This window comes from Diaporthe citri, assembly GCF_014595645.1.
Source record: "Diaporthe citri strain NFHF-8-4 chromosome Unknown scaffold_3, whole genome shotgun sequence".
Lineage (NCBI taxonomy): Eukaryota > Fungi > Ascomycota > Sordariomycetes > Diaporthales > Diaporthaceae > Diaporthe > Diaporthe citri.
Genome location: NW_025064848.1, coordinates 3,305,718 through 3,323,106, shown reverse-complemented (window position 1 = coordinate 3,323,106; position 17,389 = coordinate 3,305,718). Strand labels below are relative to the sequence as shown.

The 17,389-nt window shown below is 55.7% G+C and overlaps 5 protein-coding genes and 1 non-coding gene across 6 annotated transcripts; 3 read left to right on the top strand and 3 right to left on the bottom strand.

Moving 5' to 3' along the window:
- Positions 1–340: 340 nt before the first annotated feature.
- On the bottom strand, positions 341–1,008 carry INS49_008485 (uncharacterized protein; the record flags this gene model as incomplete). The annotated part of the gene is made up of 2 exons (XM_043169226.1): positions 341–446; positions 500–1,008. The coding sequence occupies 2 exons, from the start codon at positions 1,006–1,008 to the stop codon at positions 341–343; spliced, it is 615 nt and encodes a 204-aa protein (XP_043026906.1).
- A 1,959-nt stretch (positions 1,009–2,967) lies between these two features.
- On the top strand, positions 2,968–3,053 carry INS49_008484. Its single transcript has one exon. It is a non-coding gene; the product is annotated as a tRNA-Arg (tRNA).
- A 782-nt stretch (positions 3,054–3,835) lies between these two features.
- INS49_008483 (uncharacterized protein) lies at positions 3,836–5,528 on the top strand (the record flags this gene model as incomplete). Its single annotated transcript, XM_043169225.1, has 3 exons — positions 3,836–4,208; positions 4,280–5,288; positions 5,474–5,528. 3 exons carry the CDS (start codon positions 3,836–3,838, stop codon positions 5,526–5,528), a joined length of 1,437 nt encoding a protein of 478 aa, XP_043026905.1.
- A 105-nt stretch (positions 5,529–5,633) lies between these two features.
- INS49_008482 (uncharacterized protein) lies at positions 5,634–9,390 on the bottom strand (the record flags this gene model as incomplete). Its single annotated transcript, XM_043169224.1, has 4 exons — positions 5,634–7,554; positions 7,677–7,827; positions 7,886–8,276; positions 8,377–9,390. The coding sequence occupies 4 exons, from the start codon at positions 9,388–9,390 to the stop codon at positions 5,634–5,636; spliced, it is 3,477 nt and encodes a 1,158-aa protein (XP_043026904.1).
- A 627-nt stretch (positions 9,391–10,017) lies between these two features.
- Positions 10,018–11,403, bottom strand: INS49_008481 (uncharacterized protein; the record flags this gene model as incomplete). The annotated part of the gene is made up of 3 exons (XM_043169223.1): positions 10,018–10,197; positions 10,244–11,211; positions 11,280–11,403. 3 exons carry the CDS (start codon positions 11,401–11,403, stop codon positions 10,018–10,020), a joined length of 1,272 nt encoding a protein of 423 aa, XP_043026903.1.
- A 2,887-nt stretch (positions 11,404–14,290) lies between these two features.
- INS49_008480 (uncharacterized protein) lies at positions 14,291–17,065 on the top strand (the record flags this gene model as incomplete). Its single annotated transcript, XM_043169222.1, has 3 exons — positions 14,291–14,538; positions 14,622–16,536; positions 16,592–17,065. The coding sequence occupies 3 exons, from the start codon at positions 14,291–14,293 to the stop codon at positions 17,063–17,065; spliced, it is 2,637 nt and encodes an 878-aa protein (XP_043026902.1).
- Positions 17,066–17,389: the final 324 nt, after the last annotated feature.

Sequence of the window (17,389 nt, the reverse complement as noted above, 5' to 3'; positions counted from 1 at the left end):
TCAGACAAGCTGGCTCTCCATCGCGCTTTGCAGAATCCTCAAAGTCTACGGTACATTTGTTTATCTGTAATTTCTAATTAGCCATGACGTATATAATGGGGCCACAAACTCAACATACCTGGAGCCCGCGGGTTTTCCGGGAGTTACTTTTCACGTGGTTATAGGTCGGCGCCATGAGTGTAACAAGGCCGGATGAATAGATGGAGCAGTCGTTGAGTCAGCTTGATAACACGAGTTCCTGGTGATACGCCGGTGTGCCGCATCTCTTCCATAGGATGAGTGTTGAGGGGGCCTTGCTGAGTGTCTTTTCGTGGGAGTGGGCGCGCTGGCCATTGGGAACTCACACCGCTGATGTTGATACGGTGTAGGGCACCATTGCTGTGGCTGAGGGCGTTGAGGAGTCTGACGGACCTGAAATGTCCTGTGAGATGGAGTAGACTCCGTAGCTTTGGGACACGTAGTCAGCCTAGACCTGGCATCACGCAGCTGGTGACTATACTTCCTCTCGATATCTGCTCTGAGTTGCGCTAGGCTCCCCTCTGAGACTCGCAGCTGTTGTATGACCTTATCCCACCGGAGTAGGACCGTGTATGGTACCGTGTAGAGGTGTTTGATATAGACCCAAGATGCTCGTGGCTTGTTCATCTTGGCTGCCGAGTCAGAGAGCTTGAGGTGGGCGTTGGGGCTTTGTGGTGGCAGTTTCGTTCCGATGAAAGCGTGATAGTCGTCCAAATTCTTCTCTTGGTGAGCAAGCATTCTCCAAGGCGGGAGGAAGTTGTTCTGGGGCCCAGAGTTGAAGGCTGTGACGGTCGTAACAATAGCACGACCGGGACCAGCCGTAAGTATAATAACTGGGTGTCTGGCGGCTTTGGGATGTAGATGACCTGAAGCAATGAGGTCTTGGTAGTCTTTCGCGGAAAAATGTTCGGAGCCTTTGAGAAATGCGATCTCGCCGTCTTGCCAGATGCGGTTGGCGGAGCTCGCCTGGCTTGAGCTTCGATTGTTCATTGTCAAAAGCTGACGAAAGGGAAAAAAGGGATTTGCAGTGCTGCTATTGTAGCAGTTGTTCATAATTCTTTTCCTTGGTTCATGTTTTGAGTGTGTGGCAGATGAGGTGGGATATGGTATGAGGTGGTAGCGGAGAGGGAGAAATGGGAGACCGACAATGTTCTGGAGAAGCGGGGCTGGATGTTTATTTATATATTCTAGCTGACTGGCTAGCTGCTCATCAATGTTCTCAAAGGTTGATATTAGAGCGATCATAGAGGTTCATTTTCATAGAGGTTCACAATGTTGTTGACTAAACACAACTACTTGCAAATAGACTGAAATGGTACAGCAGCACGCTAGTCTGTGCTTGATCATGGGCTAAGCATATGTCTTCCTACTCCCGGCTTACAAAGTGAGCAACTATTTATGCTTCAGCATCACTTAGGGAATAAGGGGCTTGAAAATTTGTAAATCATAGTTGGAAACTTTAACCAGGCTAGAGACACCAGTCCATATAAAAAGCTCATGAATAGTTGGCAGACTTTATTCAATGCCCAAAGCACTACTAGTATGAGAAATGAGCTCTGAAAATTAGGGATCACCAATTTCTGATCTTTCAAACTGAGCCTACCGAAACTCCAATAGCAACCGCATAAGCTCGACTTACGAGATCACCTAGATCGCACAGATCAAGTAAGTGCTAGAGCGCGTGTAGAGAGCTTGATGAATGTGACGAGTCTGCTCTCGCCACAACACGGAACTAGACATTACGGACCCAAAGTTCGAAACACAAATTCACCAATACGAGGAAAATTCAACTTGGACACTGATAATTTCTCCATTTGTGAGGTCCTCACACAGTGTCCCATGCGCTGTTTATGAATGCTGTCTCCAGAACGTCACCGTCATCCGAGGAACAGATTGAACTCCTATTACTTCAATATCTGTAAACTGACCGACATTAAGCCACAGGAAAAAGGAATGGCGATGTATCCTGATTCGTTTGCGAGATGGAGCTGGCTGAGATGGGAAACTCGCAACTTAGCATACCTCATTACTGGTCTTGAAGTGGTATTACGCTTAGCTCATGGTCAAGAAGCGACCAATCATCCGTGCTTCTGAACGGAAATGAATGCAGACAAACACTGGGGACAAAATTGAAAACATCGGCATTACAACTTGGTTGAAGGTTACCGGTAAACCCCAAGCATCAATCACTCCCAGATATTGCTCAGTCGCTTGGTTATCATGTGTGAGACCAGGGCCTACAAGTGGCTGACACTGATGATGAGGATTATTCTGTAGGACATCATGCAGCAAAGGCCGTCATGGAGGAGACTGTCCCGCTGGAGAGAAGAGGCTATCCACAAAAGCTTGTCCCACGGGAGGCCCTCCCAAGGGAGGTTGTCTTGGAAGAATTTATCGGACTGGAGGTATTTCCAGGGGAGATTATTCTATGAGATGTTCCTCAATACCGCGCTTCGTAAAAGACTCAGGGCTCTATCTTGTCGAAGTCACGCCAAAGCAGTGCTGCACTGTAGGACTGTTCGCCGTCGCTCGGCGGACGGACTTGGCGACTCCGACAGCCGGGTTTCAGGTCGACCATGATGACAACACGCCATGTTCAGATGTGTCCGCTGAGCATTTCACATGGGCTGTTAAGCTCAATTTTGGAGAGAAACTGATTTAAACAGGGAGGACTACTTTGGAAATGTCTTCCAAGCGTTAAAGAATGCATGTCGTAGGTGGTAATTGCGAACTCTGGACACCCAGCCTCTGGGTTTCCGAGACTGGGTTTCCAGAGCGGGTTCCCCTGTCCACCCACACCTCTCCCGGCACCCGCACGCGACTCCGATTGGCAAATCAGTGCACACAGCCTATTCCTGCCGCTCGGCTCCGCCTGCAAGCTCTGCAAGACGACCCCTCCAAATGTTTGCATTATAGTTCACTAAATCGCCAGAGACTTCACCTCTATCCGGCCGCGTGGCCTAATGGCTAAGGCGTCAGATTTCGGTTGAAATCATCCTCTCTGAAGATTGAGCGTTCGACTCGCTTCGTGGTGAGTGTTTCCAGTCATCCAGCTGTAACACACCATATCCTAACATTCACCGAGGTCGTGTTATCATTGAGATATCTTTTTTTTCATGGGTTTGTCCACATGTACGATTTCGCACCTCATGGCTAGCGGTCTTGAATTTTGGGCAATATTTTAGATGTATTCCGACTGAGACTCCTCATGTAATGATTTGCATAGATAGTGCTTGAGAGGAAAGGCACAACGCTCATCTGTTTAACGTTGGGCACAGTGTGTACACACCATGCAGACTTGCACGGGAGCAGCTCAACAGCATGTTTGTGTCCTCGGCAGTCTGCTCGGCCCTCATTCCATCTGATTGATGAAATGGATGTATTCGTTCTTGTCCAGTGAACAGTAACCACATAGATACATGAATGCAAGCTCCGGCAGAGAAAGACGACTGGTTGTGGAGACCTCACATGGATGGCAGAAGATGGCGGACCCAAACTGCTGCTGGAGAATTCGTGTACGCTTCCAGAACAGCCTGTCAAGTCCCACAAGTTTATGTTTAAAAGAGCAGTGCCGGTATGGTATTACGCCTTAAAGATCGAGTTTCCTGGGTTGAAGTTGTCAGCTCAAGTTTGATTGCCCGCCCAGCAACACGTGCAGTCGCGTCTTGGTCGTGCGCGTCAACAGGGATCTAGCTCGTCTCACATTCTCGAGCTTGACCCTCGACGTAATCGACATACTAACCATCCCAAACGAACCTTTGTCACATTGGTTTCGACTGTTCCGACATCTCATCAGTGCTTATCATCTAAAGTCAAAATGCCTCCACGGACATCGCCCCGGAAGAAGGCGACCGCCACAGCCGTCAAAGTCGAAAAGGAAGTCGTCCGGAAAGTCAACGGTGCAGCAGCCAAGGCCAAGACCAAGGTCACCAAGGCCAAAGCTGAGGCTGTCACCCCGAAGAAGAAGACTGCAGGCAAGAAGCGCAAGGCAGCTGACGACACCGAGGATGAGGATCACGAGTGCGACAGCCACAACGAGGCAGAACGAGGCGAGAAAGAGAAGCCTGAGCCCAAGAAGCGGAAGACCAAGAAGGAGAAAGAGGCAGAGGCGATGCCGCTCGCCGAGAGGACAGCCGTCAGCTCCCTCAAGAGGGCAATGTATATCGGCGCGCACGTCAGTGGCGCAGGAGGTCCGTGATAATTGTCTCCAGCCCACCCTCCCTCCATGAGCTCCCGCCCGCTAATCTGTTGCTCCCCAAAGGCTGCCAAAACTCCATCCAAAACGCCACCCACATCGGCGCCAACTCGTTCGCCCTCTTCCTCAAGTCCCAGCGGAAATGGGTCTCCCCGGCCCTCAAGGACGACGACCGCGACGCCTTCCACGCCGCGGCCAAGGAGCAAAAGTACGACCAGGGCCAGCACGTCCTCCCGCACGGGTCGTACCTGGTAAACCTCGCACAGGCCGACAAGGCCAAGGCGGACCAGGCCTACGACAACTTCGTCGACGACCTCAAGCGGTGCGACGCGCTGGGCATAAGGCTCTATAACTTCCACCCGGGGTCCACCGGCGGCGAGACCATGGCCTCGGCGTGCGGGCGCATCGCCGCGCAGCTGAACCGCGCGCACGGGGCGACCGAGTCGGCCGTCACGGTGCTCGAGAACATGTGCGGCCACGGCAACATCATCGGCGGGAAGTTCGAGGACCTGCGCGACGTCATCGCGGGCGTGGACGACAAGTCCCGCGTGGGCGTGTGCATCGACACGTGCCACGCCTTCGCGGCGGGCTACGACCTGCGCACGCCCGAGGCGTTTGCCGCCACCATGGCCGAGTTCGACCGGGTCGTCGGGCTCAAGTACCTGCGGGCGCTGCACCTCAACGACAGCAAGGCGCCCTTCGGGTCGCACCGGGACCTCCACGCCAACATCGGCACCGGGTTCCTGGGCCTGCGGGCTTTCCACAACGTCATGAACTACGAGGGGTTCCAGAACCTGCCCATGGTGCTGGAGACGCCCATTGACAGGAAGGGCGATGACGGCAAGACGGTGGAGGACAAGCAGGTCTGGGCTGACGAGATCAAGCTGCTTGAGTGGCTCATCGGTGCGGACCCGGAGAGCGACGAGTTTAAGAAAAAGGAGCGCGAGTTGTCGGCCAAGGGCGAGGGCGAGCGGAAGAAGATCCAGGATCAGGTCGACAAGAAGGTGGCCAAGGATAGTAAGAAGGGGACCAAGAAGAAGGGCAAGAAGGCCTCCTCGGATGACGAGGACAGCGAGTAAGTGTGTTCTGTCCGTTTCTTGCTCTGAGATCCATGTTAGGCGGCATTGGCGTTCGGTCGGGAAAGGTAAATCAGCTGTGACGGCTTGTGTACACGACGGCAGAATGGTTTTGGTATGCCAGTCAAAATTTGTATGAACGCTAGGAAAGGGTATATTTGCGTGTGTTAACACTGCGCGACAGGGACAATGAGAACCAACAAAACTTCATGAAGACCTGGATGAAGAAGACAAAATGAAAGTCCGATCCCAATGCCGCTGACGCCATGTGAACTCCTCATGCCAAGGTCGTGATCCTCGTGCCCAACCACAAGTGTGCGTCACAGCCCCCAGAACGAGAGCCATTACACCCTCCTAGCCTTGGCAACAGCCTCCACCCTACCAAGCAAAGCCCTCAAGCCCGCGCCCTTCTCGCAGTTGCCCCCCAGCCACGCCTCCATCCGCTCCCTCACGGCCTTCATGCCCCTCAGCAGCGGCATCCGCGTGCCCTCCTCATCCCCGACGCGCCCGCCCGGGTTGAGCAACATCTCGAAGCACTCGCCCCAGATGTCCGTCTGCCAGTATCTCTTGAGGCCCTCCCGGATCTTGTACCTGCGGCCGGCCTGCGTCCCGAGCCCGCCGGCGTCGCACCTGACCGTCTCGATGTACTTGCTGAACAGGAGGCAGTGGATGATGCCGGCCAGGCCGTGGTAGTCAATCTGCCACGTCCACGGGCGGCCCTCGCGTATCTCGGCGCAGTCCTGCGCCGTCGTCTTCCAGTCTGCGACGAACTGCACCTCGGGCACGAACGCCCGCATGTCGATGGCCCGCCCGAAGTCGATCAGGGTCACGCCGCGGGAGCCCCAGCCGCCGGCGCCGTCCGCCCGCCACTGCGCGCTCAGGGCCTCACCGCCAAGGCGCAGCAGGCAGTTGTCGGCCTTCAGGTCGCCGTGGAGGATCTGCTTCGAGTGCAGGGCCTCGACGGTGCGGAGCAGCTCGATGGTGAAGAACATCGCCAGGTTCTCGTCCATGACGCCCGAGGATTCCGCGCGGAAGATATTGACCACGTCGAGGAGTGTGCCGTGAGGGTGGAGCGGAAGGAGGAGGAACCCCTCGTCCTGGTAGAGGTGCATCTCAAGCGCGCAGGAGAGGGAAGCTGTTGCTCGGTGCTGTGGGCCAAGACGCGCGTGGGCCAGCCGCATCATGTGGAATTCCCAAGCGCTGGGAGGGGTCTCCATCTTGAGTGCCTCGAGGCGCCTGCGTTGGTTATGTGCGACTGAGAAAGTCCCCCTGCCCATGGCCACCGGCGCCTCCTCGTCTTCAACCTCGTCAGGCAAGCAGTTCTCGACCAGGTAGACCGGTGCAAAAGCCCCGGCCCCAAGCTCCTTCTTGAGCGTGTACTCGGTCTCTATTCCGGGGAGACGTATGACAGGGGAGGCACCAAGATTAGCTGTCCTGTCTGTACTGTTCCTGCTGCTCCTGCATGCTTTGACAAACTTGCGGATCTCGCCTCCCCTCCCGTAATTCTCGGATCGGTGGTCGTAAAATCCAAGACAAGAACTCAAGGGCGGTTGCGTTTCCTCGAGGATCTTGTTGCGAACATCATCATCCACGGGGTTGCACTGCGCTTCCCTGATGATGGGACCTTTCGCAGGTGCTGCTCTCGCGTCCGTCTTGGGCGCCAGGGCTGGCCTTGACTTGGGCAGTAGAGGCAATGATATGTGCTTCACGGGAGAAAAGTCTTCATGAATCACTTCCTCCAGTGGGCTGCTGCTCATATGCTCGTCATCGATATCCTCAACCCCTCGCGGTGAGGCGCCATACTTCCTACTAGGAGTCTTGTTGGTGCCGTAGCGGTCGTGGTCTTCAGAATCGACCTTCAGCGACGACTCGGTCTTCTCCGTGATGGGCGTCATAAAGGGGAGACGATTATTAGCCATCTCAACAGGGTCCCTATATGTTCGTGTCACGGCAACATAGTCTTCCGGAGGCAAAGGGACGAATGTCGTCCTCGTCCTAGGCGGGGACATATCGTCGTACATTGGAGTGTCGAGGTCCTCGTCGTCGTCGTCGTCGTCGTCGTCGTTGTCGTTGAATTCAGGCGCAGTGATGGTATGCTCGGTGAATGCCAAAGACGGGTCTGCATCTCGGATGTTGATCAAGTCGGATAGAACAGACCGGTCTTCGTCGTCTTCGTCATCATCTCGGTCAATGCTAGGAATGTGTCGCCCTGCTGGGAAGTCGGACCATCCACTGACACTCTTGACGTCCGATGTCTCGTCGTCTCTAACTGCTTGGTCTTCTTCAGCATCACCCGCCTCGCTCGTGGTAATCTGTCGAGTGGTGCAGGTGCTCTCCCCGACGCTCGCGGTATAATTGCTGTCTGTCTCGTATTCTTCGTCATCTACATTCTCATCTGCCTCATCAGAAGAGCGTTCAGTGGAGCGTTGAAGATGTCATAGATGTCATCCGTGGCAGCCCTGGTGTGCATGGTCATCGTGGGCTCGGATGTGTGTTTCTTCTTCAAAGTCTTGGGACCGGTTGGCGAGTCCAGCTTCGCTTTGACTGCTCTGAGTTAGCTGGTGACGCCTTTACCTTATACCGTGTGTCCACCTACTGATTTGGGTCTCGTTGACTTCTGCTAATTTCTTTTTCCTCCCTGCGCGGTGTTGATCTGGGAGACGGCCATTCTCATCCAGCGTGATGATGTCTTGACGAACGAGCACCTTTGCTGCCTCTCTTTGCGGCTGAATTGACGCGCCGTCCTTGACGCCTCTTGAAACTCTTCCATCAACTGTTTCATTCCTTTGCCATGACTGGTCAAGCCAGCCACGGTTTGTCGCCCAGATCTCCTCGAAGCTCAATTCAGTACCAGGAGCTTCAGGGCTTGGGTACACGGCCTGCAGGTCAACAAATACTCGCTCCTTCTTGCCGTGAGAAGGGTTCACGGTCACTTGATAGTGTGAGGGAGCAATCGTGATATGTGATTTGGAAAGTTGAGACTTGAACTGATACAATACAACAGGCCAAGCGGCCGAAAACAATTAGTCCTGATATTCGATCAACAAGCGGCTATGGTGGGGAGTGTTTGGAGACGGGTAGACTCACCGGATCCCTGAACACAGACATCTTCGGCCCGCTGCTCTTCTTGCCACCTGCCTGCAAAGTCTCGCCTGCCCATGGCTTGGGCTCCATCTCGTTCTCCTTCTTCCTGTCCGCCAGTGATCCGATCGAATCCCAACCCTTCGAACCGGACCCTTTCGAGCCCATGGCGGAAGGAGGCGGCGCATCCGCGTCCGAGAAGATCTGCAGCTTCGATTTGGAGGACTTGGGTTTCTGTCCACCAAGGCCACTTGTCTGGCTCGGTGCCTGAGGATCTCTCTCCACGGCTGCAAAAGGATCAACCTTGGCCGCCAGCGCGGGTCTGACCGTGGGGAGAGCAGGGCTCGAGGGGCCAGCGTCCTCGGGTTGTGCGGCCCGGCGCTGCTCGAACTCGCCAAATTTCCTCACAATCCTGGCTGTCGGACGCGCTTCCCTCTCGATGCCCAGCTTGTAGACTTCCTCGGCTTGGGCCCACCTTCCTGCGCCCTCCAGCCAGGCCGCGTACTCCTCGTAGAACAGAGCGAGCGTCTCACCAACGCCATGCCTGGCGAGGAATAAGAAAGTCTCGCGCGGCGAGTCGGCAAAGAAGGATATGTAGAGAAGCCACAGCTTCAAGTAGCGAGGGTCATTCTTGTATTGGGGAGCGCTGACGAACGCCTTGGTCGCACGCTCAAGCACGGTGTGGATCTGCGATGCAGGTGTCGCCTGGGCCGAGGGATACGCGTCGAAGATCCAATGGACATAGCGGTCATACACGTCGAGAGGGTCGTCGGCCTCGGCAATGTTGGCAATCTCGGACTCGTACTCGGCGCGGATGCAGTCATTTATGTTCTTTGTGTCCGTTGGTGTTGGCGTGGCGAGGCTCTGCAGCGCTGGTCGTGTTGACTTTGATGTGAGCGCTGTCGAAGGTGAGAATGTCTCGGCGAGCTTCCTTGCGGATCGGCCGCTGGGGAGCGCCTGGATATTCTCTTTGTGGGCTTCGATCACATCAAAGTTGATGAGATCGTCTGATGCAGCCATCGTGCTACTGCTGCTCTAGGCTGAGCCTTACGCTGATTAAATCAATGTCGGTTCAAATGAGGGAAAAGAGTCCTCTGTTGGTCTCATGAATGTGTAGGAAATCTAGGTTGAAGCCGGCATGGGCGGGGTTTCGGATGTTGTGTGTAGTGCGTGTGTGAATGTCACAAGCTACGATGAACATGGGACCGCTTTCTGTAAGTTGTTGATGTTGATTTGGACAGGGGTGCTCTTGCTTGGTTACATGGTGTGTCGTCGTTGCCCTGGAAACAAGCCGGAGAGACAAAAAAAGCTACCGCCCCAGAGCTCTGGTGGGTGGTCCAGACCGATTGAAGCTTGCGTAAAAATAATGGTACCAATTCAAGAACAATCTACCGCACACAAGACATCACATCAGATCAAACGGTTTCACTTCTGCTGATAGCATGTGGCTGTTGTTGAGTATGTTCATCATAACTTTTATTCGGTCATCTCAGGTCATAGAATGCAGGCTGGTTGTCCTGCAGATGATCGAGCTAGGCTCTCGTAACTAGCACTAATGCGTCCTTTTCCAATATGTCGACGCTCAATGGGATATCTCAATTGCTCAAAACCGCCTACACGCACTGGGCGTGCCTCATCGCAGCCATCTTACAGGTTGACAGACTTGCGGAAGTTGGTGCCAGCGTAGACGGCGTTGGAGCCAAGCTCCTCCTCGATACGCAGGATCTGGTTGAGCTTGGCGAGACGCTCAGACCGGGCGGGGGCACCAGTCTTGATCTGTCCGGCCCGGATGCCGACGACGATGTCGGAGATGGTAACATCCTCGGTCTCACCAGAACGGTGAGAGACCATGACACCCCAGCCGTCGGCGTACGAGTCCTTGGCGGGCCTGGATGGACTCGGTCAGGGTTCCGATCTGGTTGACCTTGAGCAGCAGGGCGTTGGCAGCCTTGAGCTCGATGGCCTTCTTGATGCGGATGGGGTTGGTGACAGTCAGATCATCACCGACGATCTGGATGTTCTGGGTCTTGTAGAAGTAGCTCCAGGCCTCCCAGTCATCCTCAGCGAAGGGGTCCTCGATGGAGACGATGGGGTACTTCTTGGACAGGTCGCCGTACAGGGCGGCGAGCTGCTCGTAGGTGATCCACTTGGTGGGGTCAGAGTCGGGGTTCTTGAAGTCCAGGTCGTACTTCTTCTCGTCGACCTTGTAGAACTCGGACGAGGCGACGTCCATGGCAATGTTCATCTTGCCGGTGTAGCCAGCCTTCTCGATGGCGTCGGTGATGAGCTCGAGGGCCTCCTCGGCGGTCTGGATATCGGGGGCAACACCACCCTCGTCTCCGACGTTGCCGGCGGACTGGCCGTACTTCTTCTTGGCCAGGCTCTTGAGCTGCTGGTAGACCTCAGCGCCCCAGCGCAGGGCCTCGGTGAAGGAAGGAGCGTCGGAGGGGACGATCATGAACTCCTGGAAGGCCAGACGGCCACCGGCGTGGGAGCCACCGTTCAAGACGTTCATGAAAGGAACAGGCAGGACGTAGGGCTTCTTGGTTCCGGCGAGGTCGGAGACGTGAGCGTACAGAGGGACGCCCTTCTCAGCAGCACCGGCCTTAGCAACAGCCAGGGAGACACCGAGGATGGCGTTGGCGCCGAGCTTGGTCTTGTTGGGGGTGCCATCCAGCTTGACCAGGAAGTTGTCGACAGCAGTCTGGTCCTTGACGTCCAGGCCGGCCTTGATCAGCTCGGGGGCGATGACTGTGTTGACGTTCTCGACTGCCTTCAGGACACCCTTGCCGCCCCACTTGGACTTGTCACCATCACGGAGCTCGCAAGCCTCGTGCTGACCTGTATGCGAGGGACTGTATCAGCATTGAACGCTGCAAGAGACCTGTATGTAGGAGATTTGGACTAACCAGTCGAGGCACCGGAGGGGACAATGGCACGGTGGAGACCGGTCTCGGTGACGACGTCAACCTCGACGGTGGGGTTGCCACGGGAGTCGTAGACGTAGCGAGCGTGGATCTTGGAGATACCCATGTTGGATGTGTGTTTCTGAATTTTGGTCAAGTCTGTCAGCTGGCCAATCGTGGATATATGCAGGTCTTTTGTTGGAGCGGTCTCGGCGAAACTCATGAGGGGAGGTTTTCAAGGTGAAGGCATGTTTGGGGAAACCCGGAGCCTGTAGGTTTGAGGTTGTCCACGAGAGAAAGCAAAGCAAGCCATTGGCTTCATGACCTCTCAGTGGAATCAAGCTTCGGGGTTGTATGACGAGAGGCAACATCGCCGAGGTGGTCTTGGTAATCCCGAGCAAAAAAACCCTCAATTGAGTCTCACGGGCAGCAGGTGATAATGCCTCAGGAGGAGCTCGGTGACGTGAGGCAAGACGGGAACTGGGGAAGCTCTGGGGAGCTGGGCAGAGGTCGAGGGGGAGGATGGGAGGCGGCATACCTGAAGTGAAAATGACTATGTCGAGCTTCACGATGACAATGAGGTGAGGGATTTGAGGATGAGACAAGAGGGCGAGAAGGCGAGAGGGACGGAAGAAGGGAGCCTCAACGTTTTAAAAAAGCTCTCGGCGGGGTTGCTGTCGGGCAGGGCAAGCTGGGAGTCTAGGGTCTTGGTGGGATGAGATGGAGGGGTCCCAGCTCCCAGCTCCCAGCTCCCAGCGGTAGTGGGGTGATCTCATCTCTCAAGGGGCTGAGGGGCTGACTAGTAAGGTGTGGTCAACATACAGACGCATCCCTCCGTAGTCCGCACAGTAGCCTACCGTGCATGCCGGCGCAGGGCGTGCATGAGAGGACAACCTTGGAAGGCGTGCGAAGGCCCACCCGGACACGCACCTCACGCAGTACGGTACGACCTCTCCTGCAACAAGCAGGGGGCCCGCCTGCCAATTGGCACAGCTCACAGCACAGCTAAGACGGGGGACGCGGAACAGGACCCAGTCCGAATTGCTCTCGGCAGCCTCACTGCTGCTGCCAGGGCTGGATGGAGACTGGCGGTCATTCTAGACTCGCAGGCTCGTGTAGTGTAGTGCCGGGGCCTGCTCGCTCCTCACCTGAGTTGGGCGAGGCCATGGACATCGTCCGTGGGTGATGTCTTTTATTCTGGGCTCTGTCAGGCTCGATCGGACCGCCGGGAGCTCACATCACCCCAGCCGGAATCTCATGTTTCTGAGCCGCCATCGTCAGCTTCCTGGCCTTGTCGCTCGCAGACCCGCTGTCGGAGCCCCTGACGACCAGAGGGCGTAGAAAATCCCAGGAGTCCCAGGATGTCCAGAAATCCCGCGGACGGCCTTTGGTCTCGAGTGCCGCTTTGCGGCCAGGCGTTGCAAATTCTTGGTCCAACAACACCACGTGTGGATTCAACGTCAGTGCGGCCTGGACCGAGACAAAACATCACATCATTACCCAGTGGAGAGTATCCGTTGCTTGGCCGCTCAAACATGGCATTGGCGTGACTGCGTTGCTTTGCTCGCCTAAATTATAATTCGGGATCGATGCGGCTCTCTGCTTCCCTGCCTTGTGATGACACCACCTGCCCGAGTCCATGACGGACGAGTTTTGAACCTTTATGAACAGCTAGACGGCCTCGACTCGCACCCATTGGGACAGACAAAACGCCATGTGCGCCGTGCAAGCCCACGAGCTTGGGGCGTCCCGAGACCTCGACGCCACAGCTCTGTCTACCTGGAACAGGACGGATTTCTAGCCATCCATCTGCCTGTGTCGGCCGCGGCCTCACTTGACACAGGACGAGCAAAGAAGTGTAAAGTCTACTCAATGGACTGTGCTGGGTTCTGACCTCGGCCAACGCGTCGCGTAGGCATCACCGTTGAATCGCCGAGTTGAAGCCGCCACGCCGCGACTTGGCGGGCAGGGCTCCTGGAACACCACCGTGCCTAGCAGCTCAGACGGCGTCTTAGCTCTCTCTTCGTGTTGCTATGGCCCGGACGGCAATCCTTCAATTCCCCGGGCCTGCGAGATGACACGCAGCTCAAGACGACAGAGAAAAGCAGTCCCTATCTCTCGGGCCTGAGCAGCAGGTGGTAGTAGCCTCGAGAGGCGATGGGAGGGAGCATGGCGGGGCCGCAACGATCAACCGGATCAAATGACAATGACAGAAGGGACCACTGAAGCTGGGGCCGGGCATGGATGGGAGGTCGAGGGGAGCTGTTGCTGAGGCAGTCAGTCGAGCGGCAGGCTCGACCGGCCCCCAGTCGTCTCACCCCTGCCTGCCGCTGGCCTCCAACGCGGCGAGAGCAACATTTGAAGACTAACTAGACAAACCGACCGACTGGACTGCCAGGACCACCAGACCAGAATCCCCAATCGCCAGTCGGCTACGCGCGGAACGGCGAGTGAGGAGAAGAGACAGAGTGCTCGAGCTAATAGTCCATCTTTCAGTCCTCTCTGCAGCCTCGCTTGGTCTTCCGGTTGGTCTCTGGGTCATGTCTCTAGCTCTCTCCTCATCGCTGAGATCAGCCGCCTCGCAGAGACTTTTGACTTCAAGATCCGCAAGCGCCTCTGCCCTGTTGCTGTCCTCGAGGTTGCCCGGGACACTGCAGCCGCCATCCTCTTTTAGACCATCGTACGTGCCTTCTTGAACCCCCTCACCCAAAGGAGGCTGGCTTGTCTCTCTTGTTTCTCACCCTCTGCCTGCTGAAACGTAAACACGCCTTCAACCGAGGTCCCCTCTCTCCTGCTGGAAGGGCCCTGTCTTTTACCCACAATTCGTCCCATCCCACCTGTGAAACGTCACTGACTCCCGCCCGCCCAGAGGTGCAACCCCTCCAACCCTCAGCAAGAGGTTATACTCTATAATCAAGACTTCGACTTCAGACCATTTCCCACTGCCCCGTGCCCGGAGAACACCCTCTCGTACCATACCTCAACTTCGTCACTGCTCATTCAGGAGAAACAACATGTGCAGGCACGCCGGCGCCCCCGAGTCCTCGAGCTCGCTCAAAGTCAATGGGAGGGAGCTCCTCCCCACCAACGTCGTCCCGAGGCACTATGATCTAACTCTGGAACCCAACTTCACCAACCTGACCTTCGACGGTACTGTCGTGGTAGACCTCGATGTGGCCGAGGAGTCAAAATCCATTTCCCTGCATACTCTCGAGCTCGATATCCACTCCGTCAAGGTCTCATCGGACGGCAAGGTCATTAGGTAGGCCGAAAGCTCCCCTCCACCCACCCCTCGGTTCTCGAGCTGTTGTAGCGCAGCGAACCCACGCTCACTGGCCAATGCAGCTCTTCGCCCCAGGTTTCGTATGACGAGAAGACCCAAGTTTCCAAGATCGACTTCTCCGATGCCATACCCAAGGGCAGCAAGGCCCAGGTGGAGATCAAATTCACTGGCCAGCTCAATGACAAGATGGCGGGGTTCTACCGCTCGACATACAAGAAGTCCGATGGCACTGAAGGCGTCCTGGCGACATCCCAGATGGAGCCCACTGACGCACGGAGGTCCTTCCCTTGCTTCGACGAGCCTTCGCTCAAGGCAGAGTTCACCGTGACCCTGGTCGCCGACAAGAACCTGACTTGCTTGAGCAACATGGATGTCGCATCAGAGACCGAGGTTCAGTCTGGCAAGAAGGCTGTCAAGTTCAACAAGTCCCCACTCATGTCGACATACCTGATCGCATTCATTGTTGGCGAGCTCAACTACATCGAGACCAAGGATTTCCGTGTTCCCGTTCGTGTCTACGCACCCCCCGGCCAGGACATCGAGCACGGCCGTTTCTCTCTTAACCTGGCGGCAAAGACATTGGCGTTCTACGAAAAGGTCTTCGGCATCGAGTTCCCGTTGCCAAAGATGGACCAGGTCGCAATCCCAGACTTTGCGCAGGGTGCCATGGAGAACTGGGGCCTGGTCACCTACCGTGTTGTCGACCTTCTTCTCGACGAGAAGGCCAGCGGTGCCGCTACAAAAGAGCGAGTCGCCGAGGTTGTGCAGCACGAGCTTGCGCACCAATGGTTTGGCAACCTTGTCACCATGGATTGGTGGGAGGGTCTCTGGCTCAACGAAGGTTTTGCCACTTGGGCATCTTGGTACAGCTGCAACGAATTCTATCCCGAGTGGAAAGTCTGGCAAACCTTCGTCACAGACACGCTCCAGGGCGGTCTATCTTTGGACTCCCTCCGGAGCAGTCACCCTATTGAGGTGCCTGTCAAGCGGGCCGACGAGATCAACCAGATCTTCGATGCGATTTCGTACATGAAGGGTTCATGCGTCCTTCGTATGGTCTCTACTTACCTCGGTGAGGATGTCTTCCTCGAGGGCGTGAGGAAGTACCTTAAGAAGCATGCCTACGGCAACACGCAGACTGGTGATCTCTGGGCCTCTCTCGCCGAGGCCAGTGGTAAGGAAGTTGAGGAAGTCATGGATACCTGGACGAAGAAGATCGGATATCCAGTTGTGACCGTCTCAGAAAGTGGCCCAGATAAGATACACATTAAGCAGAACCGATTCCTGCGGACAGGCGACGTGAAGCCCGAGGAAGACGAGACTTTGTATCCCGTTCTACTTGGCCTGCGAACTGAGGATGGCGTCAACAGGGGTCTGATTCTTAACCAGCGCGAAGCAGACTTCTACGTCCCCAACACGGACTTTTTCAAGCTGAATGCTGATCACACCAACCCCTACCGAACCTCCTACTCCCCTGAGCGCCTTGCCAAACTCGGAGACTCAGCCAAGAAGGGCTTGATGAGTGTCGAGGATCGTGCAGGCATGATTGCCGATGCAGGAGCTCTTGCCCAGTCAGGCTACCAGAAGACTTCTGGAGTCCTGAGCTTGCTCAAAGGCTTTGACACCGAGACGGAATTCGTCGTTTGGGGTGAGATCGTGGCCCGTCTGAGCGCTGTGCAGGCTGCCTGGATCTTCGAGGATGAGAGTGTGAGAGAGGGCCTGGAGAACTTCCAGCGGTTCCTTGTCAGCTCAAAGGCTCACGCGAAGGGCTGGATCTTCTCCGAAAACGATGGGCACGTCGAACAGCAGTTCAAAGCTTTGCTGTTTGGAAGTGCCGGGTTGTCTGGAGATGAGAAGATCATCAGTGCCGCCAAGGATATGTTCGGCAAGTACATGGCTGGGGACAGGAGTGCCATCCACCCCAACATCCGCGGCAGTGTTTTCGCCATGGCTCTGAAGTACGGTGGCAAGGATGAGGTACGTCTTTTCTTACTAAGATACTGGGAATTTTCCATACTAACGCCGTGCAAAGTACGAGAAAATCATTGACTTCTACCGCAACTCTACCAACAGCGACGAGCGCAATACGGCGCTCCGCTCCCTCGGCCGCGCCAGGCAGCCAGAACTAATTCAAAAGACCCTGGACTTGCTTTTCAGCGGTGAGATCAAAGACCAGGACATTTACCTCCCCACGAGTGGGTTGCGCACCCACCCGGAGGGTATCAATGCCCTCTTCAAGTGGATGAACGAGAACTGGGACGAGCTCTACAAACGCCTACCACCGGCTCTCTCCATGCTGGGCTCCATGGTCCAGATTATGACCTCGAGCTTCACCAAGCCGGAGCAGCTGGCCGAGGTCGAGAAGTTCTTCAAGGACAAGAACACCAGCGGCTATGACCAGTCTCTGGCCCAGAGTCTGGATGGCGTGAGGTCCAAGATCCAGTGGCTGGAGAGGGACCGCTCTGACGTGGCAACCTGGCTGGCTCAGAATGGCTGGGGTGCGTAGATGGACTCCAGGAAGGGCACCATATGAGGGCCAAACCACACGCAGAGGTGTGGGTGCAACCATTTTCCTCTGTAGTGCAACATAGATCGCGAACTTCCTCCAGAAGCCAGATAGAAAGATGCTGGAGAGACTTGGAGTCGACGTTGACTAAAGATATAAGTCGAATGACTACCTTTAGAGAGTGTGGATGATGGATATATAAAGACAGGACTGAGGATGCCGCAGAGGCTTACGTCCTGAAGAGGGCAGTTTACCGTGACGCCGCTCTCCGCTCTACGTTGACAGCGGTGCGACAGACACAATACCTGTGCATACGTTATTAGA